At 40.2% G+C, this 17510-nt stretch overlaps 1 protein-coding gene across 3 annotated transcripts in view; it reads left to right on the top strand.

The window, feature by feature from the left end:
* The first annotated feature begins 622 nt into the window (after window positions 1–622).
* Window positions 623–17510, top strand: part of Hnrnpd (heterogeneous nuclear ribonucleoprotein D) — a 20380-nt gene continuing 3492 nt past the window's right edge. The window contains exons 1-5 of one of the 3 annotated variants that reach the window (XM_070012545.1): window positions 624–1220; window positions 3020–3076; window positions 14624–14792; window positions 15418–15579; window positions 17359–17490. In XM_070012545.1, the coding sequence (XP_069868646.1) occupies window positions 991–1220; window positions 3020–3076; window positions 14624–14792; window positions 15418–15579; window positions 17359–17490 (750 nt within the window). In that variant the 5' untranslated portion in view covers window positions 624–990. Of the gene's footprint in view, window positions 1221–3019; window positions 3077–14623; window positions 14793–15417; window positions 15580–17358; window positions 17491–17510 lie in introns of all 3 variants that reach the window. The other 2 variants (XM_070012546.1, XM_070012547.1) reach the window with 2 other exon arrangements.

Below are 17510 nucleotides of genomic sequence, written 5' to 3' on the forward strand. Positions count from 1 at the left end.
AGGCAGAAGCGCGGCGGCACCTCCCTGTCACCGGCCGGGCTCGCGGGCTCCGGCACCCTGCGCACGCGTGCGCCGCCGCGTCCTGACGCGCCGCGTCCCCCCGGGCCACCGTAGACAGAGCCAGGCACCCACGGTCGATTCCGTACGCCGGCAGACGCTGCAGTCGAGCGCGCCACTGCCTCACTCCAGCTCTACACACACACACACGCGCGCGCGCGCGCGCGCGCGCGCGGGAAGCGAGCCGCCTTAAATCCGGCGAAGCCACACCCCTTCCTGACGCGGCCACTCCCGCCCACAGAGCCTGGGCAGCCGGGAGTGGACTCCAGGAATCCTCGAAAGGGTGGGGGGTAGACAGAGGGAGGAGGGGGGGGTGTCTCTCTAGCCGCACCATCGAACCAGCACTCCTTGTTCTCGATGGTCCCCGTGAGGCCATCCCGGCGCACGCCACTTCCGGTTCCTTTTAAAGTCCCCCCCCCCCACGCTGTGCGGCGGGGGGCGGGGGGAGCGCGCGCGCCGAAGGTATAAAAGGGAGCGATTGGGCAGAACTGGGAGGGAAAAGGGGGGAGGGTGGGGGGGAGTAGCGGCGGAAGGGGGCGGAGGCGGCGCAAAGGGCGCGCTCTGGAATCACGTGACCGGGACGCGCCGTTCTTCCGTCGGCCATTTTAGGTGGTCCGCGGCGGCGCCATTAAAGCGAGGAGGAGGCAAAGAGTGGCCGCCGCTGGTTCTTATTCTTTTTTTTTTTTTTCAGTGCAGCGGGAGCGAGTGGGAGTGCGCGCCGCGTGAGTGGGAGGCGAGGGGGGGCAGGCCAAGGGAGCGGCGCCGGAGCCTGTGCAGCCACGCGCGCGCCTTCTCGTTGTGTGCTTCGCGAGGCCGGGCGGGCGCGCGGCGGCGGCGGCGGCGGCGGCGGCGGCGGCGGGGATTACTTTGCTGCTAGTTTCGGTTCGCGGCGGCGGCGGGTGTCGTCTCGGCGGCGGCGGAGGCAGTAGCAGTATGTCGGAGGAGCAGTTCGGCGGGGACGGGGCGGCGGCGGCGGCAACGGCGGCGGTAGGCGGCTCAGCGGGCGAGCAGGAGGGAGCCATGGTGGCGGCGGCGCCGGGGGCAGCGGCGGCGGGAAGCGGAGCCGGGACCGGGGGCGGCACGGCGACCGGAGGCACGGAAGGCGGCAGCACCGAGTCGGAGGGGGCGAAGATCGATGCCAGTAAGAACGAGGAGGATGAAGGGTGAGTAAGGGGGGCAGCCCAGCCCCGCCAGGCCCAACTAGGCTCCCCCCCTCCCATCCCGCACCTTCCCCACTTCTCTCCGCCATTAGGCCGCCCTCCCCGGCCGGGGTCTTCCCCCCGCCTCCCTCCACAGCCTTCTTCAACCGGGCTCCCCCAGGGCCTGCATTTCCTCTTTCCCGGGCCTGTGTCGCCCCCCCTCCCCCATCACACACGTTTCCACCTTTAGCCGTCACCATGCTGTTCCCGGCCCGCCCTCCTCCCTCCCTCGCCCTGGGTCTCCTCCCACCGGCTTAGGCGCCAGGATTTTTTCCCGCCAGCGGAGCTGTCCCTCCCTCCCCCCCGCCCCCCCCTTTTGCCCGTTTTCTAACGTCCCAGGCTTTAAAAACGTTTAACAGATCCACAAAAAGCTTTGGGCTGGGATTACTGAGCTTTTAAACTGGGTGCGTCTCCCTCTTCCGAGATGATGTGATTATATTTATAAGCACTTGCTTTGGGGGGGAGGTGGGGAACGTGTAGATTGTCCGTGCCTCTTCCCCTTCAGGCGAGGAGGTTTGAGCATATTCGATCAGTTTCCCCCTCCTTTTCCTATCTCCCTGAAGCACCCTTCGCTCAGGCCTCACTCCCCCCCCCCCCCCGGACGTTCCGAGCCTGCCGAAATTTCCCCAGGCTCCTATGGGTCGGTTGGTCCTACCCCGCGGGCTCCAAGTTCCTAATCTCCCGGACCTGTCCCGGAGTTGGTTCTTCCCTCCGTTTGCTACTGTCTCCCTTCCTAGTCGGCTGCTTTTTCCAACCGCGCACCCTTTTTCGCGCCCTCAGCTCCTAAGATTCTGTACTATTCCTACGCACTGGATTCTTGCTTGCGGTTTGGGGGCAACTTACATTTTTTACGTGCCGTGCGCTGGAGCTTGGTCCCCCTCTCCCCCCACCCCGGGGTTCTCATTTCCCGCTCTCACTATTACAGGAGACCCATTCTTTTTAAGAAAATGGATGTAGTCCTGTACTGTGTTATGGGATGACTATTTTTTGCAGGTTTTTGAGTACTAACTTGCCTACTCTAGCTGGAATAACTGTTGGATGTAATAATCTAAAGCTGCTTTTGCTTTATTAAATGCAGCTTTTCGGGAGCTGAAAGCTGAATACAGGAGTTAGCAGGAGGGACTAAATCAAGTTCTTGGTCCCCATTACTGACTGCTGATCTTAACGCTTCTATTCCATTTTAAAATGGGGATGTGTTTGTGATTTTTTTTCACTATTACTAGGATAAACGTTTTCGTGATACTTAATAGAATGCCATTTTAACCCAACATTAGAAAGTAACATTTCCTTTACTGAATGTAAGAACATAGGATTTATAAGGGGAGTTGGGGGTGTATGTTAGAATGCATTTTTTTCTAGTCCCACCCCCGGCTGACTCTTGGCAGGCTGTTTTGCCAATTGTACTCACTTTGGGGTAGTGGAGGTGGGATGGGAAATTAAACAACTAATCTTGACCTATATGTGGCTTAAGTTGAGAAAGGAATATGTATATGTTAATTATTCTGGAATTTAAGCTTTTGCATTTTGGTTTTTGCTTTCTAAATTCTGTTCATTGGGCAGAGGAACCAAAATGATTTAATTGTATAACCATTTGGGGCAAGCTTTCTATTATATTTGCCCCAACTTTTCCAATCACAAAGCAACTGCCTTTGTAGTAACTACTGTTGAATTGAAGTGTAAATGAATTAGTTTTTAACCCTAACAATGTCAAAAACTAAAACTAGAATTTTGATTGGTTGCTGTACCGGTTGTTAATTCCCTAGCCATTCAAACTCCTCCCCTCGACACACTGAAGCAGCGACGGCACAGCGGGAAGAATGGTAAAACTTTTAAATTTTATTTCTGTATTATAAAGGTCTCAGTAGTAATAATATGGACAAGCTTTGTGTTGTTTGCCCATTGATCCCCAGGAAATTCTATGCATTAATACAGTAAGTTATCTTGTGCCTGGGATATAAAAACCTTTTGAGGTATCCTGAATGATCTTTGGGCAAAACTGATGTTATTACTTGTTATTTGGTCTGTGGTAATGCATGTTATCACAGCTTGACTAACTTAAATGTAGTTAGTGTAATACTGATTTTTATATATGGGCAAGGAAAAATGTACTGTCATTTCATTTATTTTGAAATAAGATTAGTTTTGAAATTATAGTTTTAAGGCCAGATATGAAGATTTTATGTAATATGTATGTTTAAAATGTCTTGCATGTTTTACCAAAATATTCTGGAGCTGTCAAAAGTAACAGTTCTTAAAAGTAGTATTGTGTGCATTACACAAACATGCTTATCTTTCACTAACAGTACTTGTAAATATTATACTTCCTATAATCAGTGAATATGTTCTCTTCAGAAGTGGGCTTATGTGGCTCCCCACTACAGCTCTTACCAGACTTTTTATTTTCAGTGTGATTTGGCTGGAATGTTAATTACACTTGGTTGACATGTATTCACAATTGCATGACTTCTCTTTGGAGGCTGGTAGGTTGAGTATTCTTTTTATCCCAACTTTACCCTCTAAATGTCTTTCTTCCTTTAAGATCATATTTGAATTATCCCTGTGTTTGTATCTCCACTACTGGAGATTAGATAGTAATTAGCAGATAATTGCTTAGTTTGTGTACTAACTACATCGTATTTTAAAAGCCCATTTGGAATAACATTGAAATTCTGTACACATATACTTAATAGTGTGTTCTCATTCACTGTTCAGTTTTACATTGGAGAAAAAGGCAAAAGAGGACTAAGATGAGAATTTCACATACTAAATACTATTTAAACGAACATTTCCTATTATTTTAGTGACTAGTGGGCCCAGATAGTTTCCGTTTCACTACCAGTCAACAGTGGCATATTAACTATTTGATTTGATTACAAGGATATTTTGGAAATTACATAGTTGTTTCCAGTAAATTGAGTTGACTGTGAAATGAAAGTTAGTCAATTATACTTGATCTGCTACCAAAAACTGTAATGGGTAAGGCCCTGGGCCTGGGTGCTGACCCTGAGCTTATTTTTGCTCAAGGCCAGTATCCTACCACTTAAGGCAATTCTCCACTTCTGGCTCTTTAGCAGTTAATTGGGCATAAGACTCGGGACTTTCCTTCTCTGAGCTGGCTTCGAACGTTGATTCTTACACTTTAGCCTCCTGAGTGAGTAGCTGGCTAACAGGTGTGAAAGATGGCTAAACTAATTTTTACAATTTTTTAAGGTAAATTTAGGAAAAGTTGACAACTATTAATGAATATTGAGACCAATTGCTCTCCACTGAAAATAGGTTTCATTGAGGCAAGTTTGCACTTCTGTGATAGTTCTTTGTCTCTCCTCTTCCCTGTCTCTGTCTCTCTAGGGTTTTAACTATGTTGCATGGACTCAAGTGATCCACTTTCCTCTGTGATTAGCAGAGACTTCAGGTGAACATACCTGTAATAATAGCTTGGGTAGTGCTCATTTTAAAAAAATTTAATATTTGGCTTATTAACTGTTCAAACACCCAGCTCCATTTTGCTGCAGGTACTAGATTTTGGTTTTGGACAGAAACTTCAAGATCCTTAAATCTCTTTCTGTATATACTTGCCATACTGTATTTTTCTTTGTCTCCCTCTTGATACCATAGTTTTGATAGTGTGGATAAATAAAGCTGATTAGTATTTACAAAATCATCTATTTGTTCAACAAAATTCTGTATTTCTTTTTACAAATTGGAATGAAAAGATGATAAATTGACCTGGTGCCCCATGGCTCATACCTATAATCATTGCCATTCAGGAGGAACCAGCCCATGCAGGAAAATTTATGAGACTAATTGAACACACACACACACACACACACACACACACACACACACACACACACACACACACACACACACACACACACACACACACACACACACACACACACACACACACACACACACACACACACACACACACACACACACACACACACACCGGAAGTAGAGCTGTGACTCACGTGATAGAGTGCTAGTCTCAGAGTCATTGACACCAAAAAAGGTCACATTTTTCCTAGTTATTTCAAAACAAATTTAGTTTTACTTTTTTTTCCTTTTACATATGAAAGTAAGTTATTTTTCAAGAAAGGCATCCCTATTAGAACTCTACTAGCTATTTCCACAGTTTGTTATGAGGCTTGAGACTTAGGTGTTCAATAAAACCGATTTATTGTGTCTACCTAACTTTAATGTTTATGACATGAGCCCTAGGGGTTTGTTTTGGTTGGCTGGTTCTTACCTGATTCTTCTGTATCAGCTTCCTGAAATGAGCCCTAGGGGTTTGTTTTGGTTGGCTGGTTCTTACTTGATTCTTCTGTATCAGCTTCCTGAAATGCTAGAACTACAGTCACCCACCACCACTCATCTTATTCCTAATTTTGTTTATAAACCATTTCATTGGAATTTCCCCTTTTGCTTTGAGATAGCCGTTTTATTTTTGTGCAGTACTGCAGTTCTTTTGAAGTAAATAATTTAAAATTGAGTTATATGTGCTATATAGCAATGTATGTGGGACAGTGGGGTTAAAATTTAAAGAGCAGCTGGGCATCAGTGGCTCATGCCCTATAATCCTAGCTGAGATGTGAGGATTGTGGTTCGAAGCCAGCCAGGGCAGGAAAGTTTGTGAGATTTCTCTCCAATTGACCAGGAGAAAAGCTGGAAGTGGAGTTGTGGCTCAAGTGGTAGAATGCTAGCTTGAACAAAAAAGCTGAAAGACAATGCTCAGGCCCTGAAATTCGAACCCTAGGACAATCACCAAACCAAAACAAAAGCAATGGAAGATTAGAATATTAGCTTTCAGACAATTTTACAAAGTAGGTTTTTATCCCCCTCCTTCCACTCATTGAATTGAGTGGGAAGGAAAATAGTCTCATGCAGTTATAGAACTGTAGTAATGCTTCTCTATGCACAGGATTAGTAGATCTCCTGTGAAGATTAATGTATAAACCCAAGTAAAAATTTTTTCTGAAGGTTTTGCTATAGGTTATCTCCTGTCTAACTTTAAAAGAATGGGCTGATGGGGCTGGGAAGGTGGCTCAGTGGTAGAGCGCTTGCCTTGCATGCCTGAGGCCCTGGGTTCGATTCCTCAGCACCACATAAGCAAAAAGAAAAAAATCGGAAGTGGTGCTGTGGCTCAAGTGGTAGAGCTCTAGCCTTGAGCTGAAGAGCTGAGGGACAGCGCCCAGGCCCAGAGTTCAGGCCCCATGACCGGACCAAAAAAAAAAAAAGAATGGGCTTGAGACTATATAATCTATACACTAATGCTTCTGGAGCATCTATACACTAATGCTTCTGGAGCAATTTAAGCATGGTTTGCTTTATAAAAACAATTGATTTTATAGCAGTCTCATGCCAAATTTACTGGTTTTTTAATTAATTGAGTTACTATGCATAGTGGTTTAGACTGAGAGTAGATAGGTCTCAATGTTAATATTCTTTGGAAACCCCAATTAAAATTTTAGAGTTAAAATTGTAGGAATAATGCCCCACATCCTGTAATGGTGAACATTTAAGGAAGGAATATTCTATTCTTGCCTGATACAGGTGGCTATGCCTGAAATTAATCTTAGCTACTTGGAGAGTGTAGTGATCAGAAGGGTCTCTATTTTAGTCTACCTGAGGCAAAAAGACTTCATCTCAACCAATAGTTTGATGCAGTGCTCTGTTTATCATCCTAGTTACTTTGGGAGGTGGAGGATTTAATTCAGGCCAGCAGGGGAAAAGTTGTCAAGACCCTATCTGGAGAAAAGGCAGAGTGTGTTAGTGAAGGAAGTGTAAGAAAATGGTGGTCTAGGCCAGCCTCTGAGAACCTATCTTGAAGATAATCAGCAAAAGTGGTGCAGTTACTGCCCAGCAATATAGAAGCCTTGAGTTAAAACTTTGTTTTTGGTTTTATGGTGGCAGGGTTGAAGAAAGCCCAAGACCTACACATTAGACTCCAGAAGCATTACAAATTTTTTTCCTATCGTCTTTCTTTATTAGAAAGTTTGTAATTGGAGATTATCAATGAAAATTTTTTTCCATCTGTTAGAATTTCCATCTATTACAAAGTTAAAGTTTGCAATTGGAGAATTTCAATGAAAAATTTTTTTTGAGGTAAACATGTTTATTGTTAAGCTAGATTATTCATCCTCCCCAGATCTGTGGGTCTCCTAGTGTAAATTGAGTATGTTACTCATGCTGCCTAAGTCATCTGTAACTGCCTTAATATTAAAACATACATCAATTTTACTAAGACTTAGGGTTTATATGAAGTATCAGATTTAGCCTTCAATGAAAATAAAACTCAGGAAAACTTTTTAAAGAATAATTGTCCCAGCTGGGAAGGTGGCTCATGGGAAGAGAGCTTGCCTTGCATGCATGAGGCCCTGGGTTCGATTCCTGTGCACCACATAAGCAGAAAAAGCCGAAAGTGGTGCTATCACTCAAGTGGTAGGATGCTAGCCTTGAGCTCAGGCCTATAGTTCAGGCCCCATGGCCGACAAAAAAAAAGAATAATTGTCCCTTTTTACTTGAAACTGTGCTACATAAAAATTGTGTACATTCACACATTGGAATGATACTTCTGTTGGTCCCAGTTTAATTTGACTTTAATTCTTCATCATCTTAGTAGATAAGATGTGGAAAGCATGGGATCTATTTCTGCTACTTTGCTTCTAATGGTGTGGTCTAAGGTAATAGAGTACATTTGCTTCTTTCTTGGCTTGCTGATCTATATTTTGGAAACTCTTGACATCAGAAAGACTGACTACAGTAGTAGCCTGCTTTCATAGCTTTTACATATATCTGGTGTCCTAATAGTTGATATTGCCAGTGTTACCTGGTTTACATCTGTGGAATAAAGGTAAGCATGTTTCAGTCTCTCAAGTGTTATGTTAGTATGTTTAGGATGTGTACTTAAGAATATTTGTGGGGACCAGGCACCAGTGGCTCATGCCTGTAATCCTAGCTACTCAGGAGGCTGAGATCTAAGGATTACAGTTCAGAGCCAGTCTGGGCAGGAAAGTCCATGAGACTCCTATATCCAAGTAAACACCAGAAAAACCAGAAAGTGGTGCTGTGGCTTAAGGGGTAGAGTGCTCTCTTTGAGCTGAAGAGCTGAGGGATAGTGCCCAGGCCCAGAGTTCAAGCCCCACAACCCCCCCCCCCCCAAAAAAAAAAATTGGGCATTGGGTAGGGAGGAAAAACTGGGATGAAGTAGCAGTATTTGGCAGTAAGCAAGGTGAATGAATATCTACATTTCAAATCACCAAAAAGCCCAAACAGGAAAGTCACATAACCCTTGTTTTAAGTCTTACAGAATTGGAATAAGCAAGAAATCTTGAAAATAATAAAGTTATAGAATGAATTTCTTGCAGTTTCTGCTTATGTTGAAAAGAAATTTGGCTTGAAACATTGAAAGGTTCTAAAAATTAAGAAAATACTTTCTGATTTCAGCATTCACATACAAAATGATTTTTAGTAGAAAATTTCATGTGTTGTGATCTTGACTAATCAGAAACTTCTAGGATAAGCGGACACCATCATTTAACTTTAGGTAAATGCGTTTTCAAAGTTAAAACACAGGATATTAATGATTTTTTATAAGAAGGGAAATGTTTGGTGAATTTTTTTTAACTCACTTAATGTTTATGTTACAACTCTAGTTATCTTTTATAAAAGTTAGACATAGTTTCATTTGGGAGAACAGAGGTTTAATATAAAATAATCTTGTGCTGGGTGCCAGTGGCTCACACCTATAATTCTAGCTAGGTAGAAGGCTGAAACCAACCTGGGCAGGAAAGTCTGTGAGACTCTTATCTCCAGTTAGCCTCATAAAAAGTGGAACTGTGGCTCAAATCAAAGTAGTAGAGCATTAGCCTTGAGCAAAAAAGGTTAGAGACAGCAACAACAAAAAACTGGGGAGAATTAGCTATTTCATGGAAAATAATACTGAAATTTAGATTTTTTTTGACAAGTGTTTTTGGGCATGGAGCATTTGTTTATTGACAGTGGTTTTAAGTAGTGGAGAGGTTTTTATAAATGATAGACAAGACCATGTTTTGAAAGATTGGGTTATATTTTTTGACTTGTCAAGTTTTGCAGGACATTTCCAGGAGTATTTCTGTAAATTCTGAAATCACTATTTTTTGTATGATATTGCCTAGTATTGCCTTTCAGTATAGTGATTTAACTTTAAGATACATTCTAAAGAAAAAAGTGCTACTGCTGTTGAGATTTCATTATAATGTTATCATTTGGAGACTTTAAAAGAGCAATGGGTAGGCATTAGTGGCTTCCTCAATGGCTTCCTCCTGTAATCCTAAGGAGGCTGAGATCTGAGGATTGCAGTTTGAAGCCAGCAGGGGTAAAAAAAAGTTCTGGTGAGAGTCCTATCTCTAATTAACCACTCAGAGACCAGAAGGGAGCTGTGGCTCAAAGTAATAAAACTCTAGGATTAAGCAAAAGAGCTCAGGGACAGTGCCCAAGCTCTTGAGTTCAAGCCTCACAACTGACATAAAAAAAAAAAAGAACATTTGTTATTGTTGCTCCTAGTTCAAAATTGGAAGTAACAATAAAGTTTATAATTTTGTTCTTAAATAAGAGGTCTCAGTGAAAGAAAGTGGGATTTGTTAAGGAAAGTTACTGGTATTAGAATTTGTCCTTGTGCTTCCTAGGTAGCACTCTTATCACTTGAGGTATATCCTCCATATGACACTTAGGAAAAGTATCTTTCTTTAAAGCATTTATTGTTGACATACTAGTGTTAAAACTATAGAACTGAGTAGTAGTCCAGAGATCCGTCTTACATTATTGGGGGGGAAGGGAGGGAACAGGATTATTGGAACATTTTCCCCCAGCCAGCCACTACCTCATAAGTACTGGCTTTTGGTTATTAAATTATTTTCTTAAAAAGTGACCCATGTGAATACAGCTGTATAATTTTGGAAGCTACATCCAAAGACCCTTAAATTTAAACAAAAGACCTAATTTCCACTCTGCAGGTATTTAAACATTGGATTTTACATTTTTCCACAGTATTTTAAGACTTTAGTATTGAAAATAACACTAAAACCTATTTATATAAAAGTGTGATCTTTTCCCTTTAGTCTTGGAGAGTTAATGAAGCCTATGAAGTAAAAATAAAGTTTGAGTAAATGAAAAAGTTGTTTTGCTATGTTTACATTTTGCTTCTACAAAGTAATAACTTTATCATGGAGCAATTAATACATTGGGAACAATACATCAGACTCTGGTGTATTAACCCACTCTAATCCTAATTACAAAATTCTTGATTTAATAGTCTTTAAAATTTCTTTACTCTTACCAGTGAACTTCCTGCTTCTAGATAGTCTTACTAAAAGGCATCCTATAAAGCAACCTGATGTTCTGTGTAGCATTTGAATAGAATGATACACTTGAGTAACTATACTGGTCATTGACTTTACATTGGTGAAATATCAGTGGTTATGGAAACAGACTTCTGTTGTTGAGTAGGTATTTTAAATAGGAATAAGGCATTGTCTTCCAAGTACTGAAATATGTAGCTCACAAGTAGGGTTAAGATGTTAAGTAAACTTTGTTAGCAAATACTGGGCATGAAGTCCTTTTTTTTTTTTTTTGGTTTGGTGCCTGTTCTGTGGCTTAAACTCAGTGCCTGAGCACTGTCCCTGAGCTTTTTTGCTCAAGACTAGCACTCCTGCCACTTGAGCCACAGCTCCCCATTCCAGTTTTTTTTTTTTTTTTTGATGGTTAATTGAAGGTAATAGTCTCACAGACTTTCCTGTCCAGGCTGGCTTTGAACTGTGATCCTCAGATCTCAGCTTCCTGAGTAGCTACATTACACTACAGGTGGGAGCCACCAGTACTTGGCCTTTATTTCTTTTAAAGATCAAATTTTATGTGTGTATGTCGTGGGGCCTGAACTCTGGTCCTGGGCACTATTCCTCATCTCTTCAGTTCAAGGCTAGAGCTCTACCACTTGAGCCATAGTGCCAACTTCTGGGATTTTCTGCTTATATGGTGCTGAGGAATCAAACCCAGGGTCTCATGCATGCAAGTCAAGCATTCTACCACTGAGCTACCTTCCCAGCCCATTAAAGATCATCAGATTTTAAACTTAGCTACTATATAGACTATTTTTGTTGCTACTTGGCGACTTAGTACTTCTCACAAGTTTTATTTACTCAGTAAAATTAGCCTTCAATGCATCATAGTTAGTGTGGACTGACAGTTGGTATTGCGCTTTAAGGTAGTATCCAGTTTATCCATAAGTAAGATAAACAGACTTTATGCTTTTAGAACTTGCTGTGAATACTGAATAAAAATGGAGTAGATTTGATGTCTTTTGTAAAGATGGAGATTTGATGTTTTCGTTGTGTATTTGTTTTTCTGGTTATCCTTTCTAAGAGCAGAAGAAAAAGTGCTTTTGTGTTGCCAAAATATGTGTTTCAAAGAAGAGCCTTTTTTTTAAGTTGTAGCTCAGCAACTATTTGTACTCGATGTCAAGTTGAAAAGTTAGAGAGTTGTCTACTTTCAGTACAAAATTTAATAGGGTATTTGATTAAGATAGGTGTGGTATTTTGTAGAAAAGTATGTCAAATACAATGAGGGATTAGAGAAGGTAGGCTATACTTAAAGGTGGACTACTTGTCTTATTAAATAAAGGTACTGGATCGTTTTTTTTTTTTGTTGTTGTTGTTGCTTATGTGCATGTATGTGTGGTACTGAGGCTTGAACTTTGTTGCACTTGCTAGGCAGTTGCTTGACCACTTGAGCTATTCTTCCTTACTTTAGCGCTTTTTTGCCTTTTCAGATAATGTGTCTTTCTGCTTGAGCTGTCCTTGACTTTGATATTCTGTACTGGGGTACTGGGGTGACAGGCAGAATCAACCTCACCCAACTTTTTTGTTACGGGATCCTAATAGCCTTTGAACCTCCATCCTAATATTTGCCTTCTGAGTAGTAGGAGTTAATGTGTGAGCTACTGAGCCCAGCTCAGTATTACTGTGGAATATGTAGAAATTATAGTTGATCAGAGGAAATGATATTCCCGGGAAAATGAGGTTTGTTGAGGAAAGATATATCTTCAGTTACCCCTTTTAGCTATAAGGCAGGCTAAATTTTAACTAATGATGGGAAGTTGTTTTTAGTGAATATTGAGTCAGTAGATTAATTGGTATACAGATCAAATATTTCAAATATTTAAGATTAACTTCCTATCTCAAAAATAGATGAAAATATAATTAAATACACCTTATTCTAGGTGTTTATATTTCTTTGTTTTTGTTGTTTACTAATTTTAAGTATACTTCCCAGTGTACATGTTCATAAAATCAAAACAAATTCTCTTTTAATATTTGATGAACAATCAAAAACAATTTCTTGTCATTCGAGTTTGTTTTCTAAAAATAGGGCTTTTAGCTGGGTGCTGGAAGCTCACACCTGTAATCCTAGCAACTCAGGAAGCTGAGATCTGAGGATTATGGTTCAAAGCCAGACAGGAACATTCTTACCTCATTTAACCACCAACAAGCCAGAAGTGCAGCTGTGGTCCAAGCGTTAGAGCAGTAGCCTTGAGCCAGAAAGCTCAGGAATATTGCCCAGACCCTGAGTCTAGCCCCAGGACTGGCACAAAAATAAAACATTAATAAGGTTTTTATTATAGCTTTATTCCATTTAGGTTGAAATACTTAGTTTTGTTATTGATGGGAAATTTTATTATAAATGATGATGCAGTAAATAGCAGCTAAACATCTTTCCTAAAACTTGATACATACCTAAGCAAGAAGTAATTACTTTATAGTACAATTTATCATCATTTTTTAAAAAAGTGATGTTCTTCATCAAATGTTGATAATATACTCTGGACCTTTGGGTTAAAAAATGACAGATTTATAAAGCACATGTAAATAAGAGTTGCACAGGATGATGACTTTTTATTGAAAGAAATGCATACTGAGAAAATCTCAAATTCCTTAGGAATTGGCAAAAAAACACTTAAAATACCTACACAAAATTATGGATGTTAGATTATGTTCACTGGGTTGTATAGTACCAAAAGCAGTTATAAGTGTTACAAACCTTTAACGCTTATAAATTTTAATCAGAAAATTAAGCACATAAATGGCCCAGCTGTAGAATACATTTGAAAGTTGGAAACTTAACCCTAAGTAAATACACTGTGTAGCTAAGACAAAATGCTTTTGCATTAAAACCTTTGTCATTAGAGTTAAACAAATCTGGTAAAATAGTAAAATCAGAAATTCCTCAGTTAATCTGATATATTTGAGGCTAAGAAGAAAGTCCTTCTAGGGACAATTGGCCTCTTGTTGCAAGAGTAGAACGTAGTGGCAGTTGTCTTGAGAGCCCACAAGATAGAAATGTTTTATATGAAAAGCTTTATTTTAATTTCTTCATGCATCTGGAAGTTGGTGCCATGTTTTTCCTATCTCTACCCATGACCCACTCCTCAATTTATAAAGATGAAAAACCCTAGAGCAATCAATTATATCCCATGGTAAAAATTTCATAACAAATTCTGGCAGGTCAAGAATTGTAAATGAAACAGGCAGTTTTTCTTTTCCCCCGTGGTATTATGAAGAAGCAGGTGGAAAAAGGATCACAGAGCTGATGCCAGGACTGAACATCTTGGCATTTTTCTGTAATGTTGACTTAACCTTATTTATTTTTTTGGTTGGTTGTTTCCCACTTAACCGCCTGTCACTTATAGCACTACAGATTTAAATATTTTATTACTGGCCAACCAAGGTTCTCCTGTAAGTAAGCCTTAAGCTCATGAATTGTGCTTTAGTGGGTAATTATCACCAAGTACATATGATTATTTTTGTCTTTAAGTATTTTGGGTTCTTAGGAGACAAAAAATTTTGTTCTAATAGCTCTGTTAATGGGAGAACTACTAAAAAAAACTAGAAAAGGAGCTTCAGCATAGACAGAACACTGATTATCAATGGAGTTGGCTTCTGCATATGACCTTGGCCAGTTTAATGAACATTTGACAGATATGAAAAGAAAAAATTTTAAGTGGAGGAAATTTGAAGCTATGGTCTATCTTTGATACTTAAAATAAGAAAAACTGTATTTAGCATTTTTCTTGGGACATACATGCATTTATCTTTTTTTAAAGCAAGTTGAAAGAACTACTTTGCTGTTTGCTCACCATTATAGTACTTAGGAGCAGCAGTGCTGTAAAGTTTTTGGAACAGGTTTTTGATGTGTGCCTAATAGGAAGAATGACATTTAAATATTCTGCCTAGTAATACTGCATTTTGGAAAAGATGTGCTGTTGATATAGATAAATAAGGAAAAGTTTTATTTTCTTTTTAGCATTTTAATACTGCCTTTTGTCTTTACAGGAAAATGTTTATAGGAGGCCTTAGCTGGGACACTACAAAGAAAGATCTGAAGGACTACTTTTCCAAATTTGGTGAAGTTGTAGACTGCACTCTGAAGTTAGATCCTATCACAGGGCGATCAAGGGGTTTTGGCTTTGTGCTATTTAAAGAATCCGAGAGTGTAGATAAGGTAGTGTGTTACATATTCTGATGAGCTAATATAAAATAATGATGGTTAGCTTGATGTAATGAATTTGTACACTATTTCCTATTACAAGTCCAAGAAGGAAGAGGTATATTTTTGTCAATATATTTTATGATGGAAAGGGCAGATTTAGTTAGTACTTTCTGTATGTTGGGCTTTATTTTAAAAATACTCAGATTTGGCTGGGTTATGCCAAGGGCACACATATATGCAACGGATATTTAAATGCTTAATTAAAAATATGTGCAGTGACAAGTTAATAGATACAAGTTTTGATAGGCCACCAACTTTTAATCAAAGCAATATTTTGATTGTGGGGAAGTAGCAACTAAGTGACCAGGTTTTGTGTATGTTATTATCTATGAAAAGAGATGTTTTCCTTGTAAATGGTGAAATTTGTATGGTTCTTCCCCTGCACTCTTACTGACCTTGAGATTTAAACACTTGCATATGTTAGCTGGTCTCATATCACCACATAATGAGAGTTTAATCTTGACCTAGCCCATCATATACCTAACTTAGCTGTCTTTAACCATAATTTACACGTACGTTGTCTTTGGAATGTTAGTTAAGTTACACGTATTTAAAATGAAATACTTAATTTCTTTAGGTCATGGATCAGAAAGAACATAAATTGAACGGGAAAGTGATTGATCCTAAAAGGGCCAAAGCCATGAAAACAAAAGAGCCCGTTAAAAAAATTTTTGTTGGTGGCCTTTCTCCAGATACACCTGAAGAGAAAATAAGGGAGTACTTTGGTGGCTTTGGTGAGGTATGTTGTAATTTGACCCAAGTTTAAATTGATGTGAATGTGATTAAACATTAAGTGGAATCAAAGTCACTGGTTTTTCAAAGCTTTTTAAAGGAAGGGCAGATTATGTTTGTGATTTGTTTTGGAGTAAAGATATTGAGAATACAGTGAGCAGGTCTATGAAAGTTAAATGTAACATTTTTTACTTTTCAAGGACCTGTAACAGGTGGTGTTGTAGTGTACTAGTTAAACCAAGTTGAACTAGTCAAACATTCTTTTTTTTTTTTTTTTTGAATAAGAGTCAGGGTCTTGCTATGTCTCATGCTGGCCTTGAATTCTAGGGTTTAACTGATTTTCTTGCCTCTGCTTTCCACGTACCTAGGACTGTGCCTTTTGTATCTGGCACAAACATTCTTAACCTCAAGAAGTCCAGATTGGATTTCCTGTAATACAGGAAGAAACTTGAGAACAGGAAAGCAGTGTATGAAGTGTAAGATGTTGGGCAGAGGATGGTAAGAAAAGTAATAGAGGAGATGAATATGATTAAAAGTATGCTCGATTCTTGTATGGAAATATCAAGACAAATCCCCTGACTATATACAGTTTAGGCTACTAGGAAAGAATAGCATGCAAACCTTCATTTAAACAGACTGAAGTTCAGATTTATTTAATTTTTTTATTTTTTATTTTTTGGGTCCAGTCATGGGGTGTGAACTCTGGGCCTGGGCGCTGTCCCTCAGCTCTTCAGCTCAAGGCTAGCGCTCTACAACTTGAGCCACAGTGCCACTTCTGGGTTTTTTCTTTTTGCTTATGTGGTGCTGAGGAATCGAACCCAGGGCCTCAGTCATGCAAGGCAAGTGCTCTACCACTGAGCCACCTTCCCAGCCCTGAAGTTCAGATTTAATAAGACTTGTAGTCTTAGTGAAATAGTGAGATAGAGGTTCCTTGTAGGATTTAGTGGATAGAAGTTAAGCTGGTAAGTTCTGGTTTGGGGCCCTAGGTCCAGCTTTAATACATAGTTTATTTGATTCCTACTTATCAGTATTTAGGAATTAAAATAATACCCATAAGAATCTGGGAATGTATCTTAAGTGTTTGCAAGAGCGGATAACATGGAGACTGCCACTACTTTCCTTCATGGTAATAGCCATACTAAGATGGAATAGGATCTTGTGCATTTGGTTGGGTTTGTGCTTTCCACTTTTAGTTTTGCCCACTCCACTGCTGTTGCTCCCAAATGCAGACATTTTTCTCTTCATTCTCCACAGCAATCTGAGATTGTGGTCCTTTCATAGCAAATGTCAGTACTTAGGTAAAGCTTGTTTTGTGATTAGATGTGAACACAGTGGGTGTTTGAATAAGAAAAGAACCTCTCAAAAGGTTTAGAGTGGATGTTTGAATAAGAAAAGAGCCTCTTAAAAGGTTTAGAATAGCTGAGCTCCCTGACTCACACCTCTAATCCTACCTGCTGAGAGGCTGAGATCTGAAGATCGTGGTTTGAAGCCATCCTGGGCAGCAAAGGCCTTGACTAATCTTCAATAAACTGAGAAAAAGCTGTGGCTTGCTGTGGCTCAAGTGGTAGAGTGATAGCCTTGATCACCAAGAGGCTCGGGGATACGCCCAGGCCAAGTTCAAGCCTCAGACAGGCAAAAAAAAATGTTTAGAATAAACAGACATTTTAGAAGCATTTAGTGGCCAAATGTGATGTTTTCTTTATGCATTTTCCCTTTGGTAACTTAAATTTGTGTTATTAATGTTAATAAAATGCAAACTTAGGATACTAAATCTTCTTCATAACAGGTGGAATCAATAGAGCTCCCCATGGACAACAAGACCAATAAGAGGCGTGGGTTCTGCTTTATTACTTTTAAAGAAGAAGAACCAGTGAAGAAGATAATGGAAAAGAAATACCACAATGTCGGTCTTAGTAAAGTAAGTTAAGCATCCATTGA

The sequence above is a fragment of the Dipodomys merriami genome, unplaced genomic scaffold, assembly GCF_024711535.1.
Source record: "Dipodomys merriami isolate MVZ:Mamm:240054 unplaced genomic scaffold, mDipMer1.0.p SCAF_9, whole genome shotgun sequence".
Lineage (NCBI taxonomy): Eukaryota > Metazoa > Chordata > Mammalia > Rodentia > Heteromyidae > Dipodomys > Dipodomys merriami.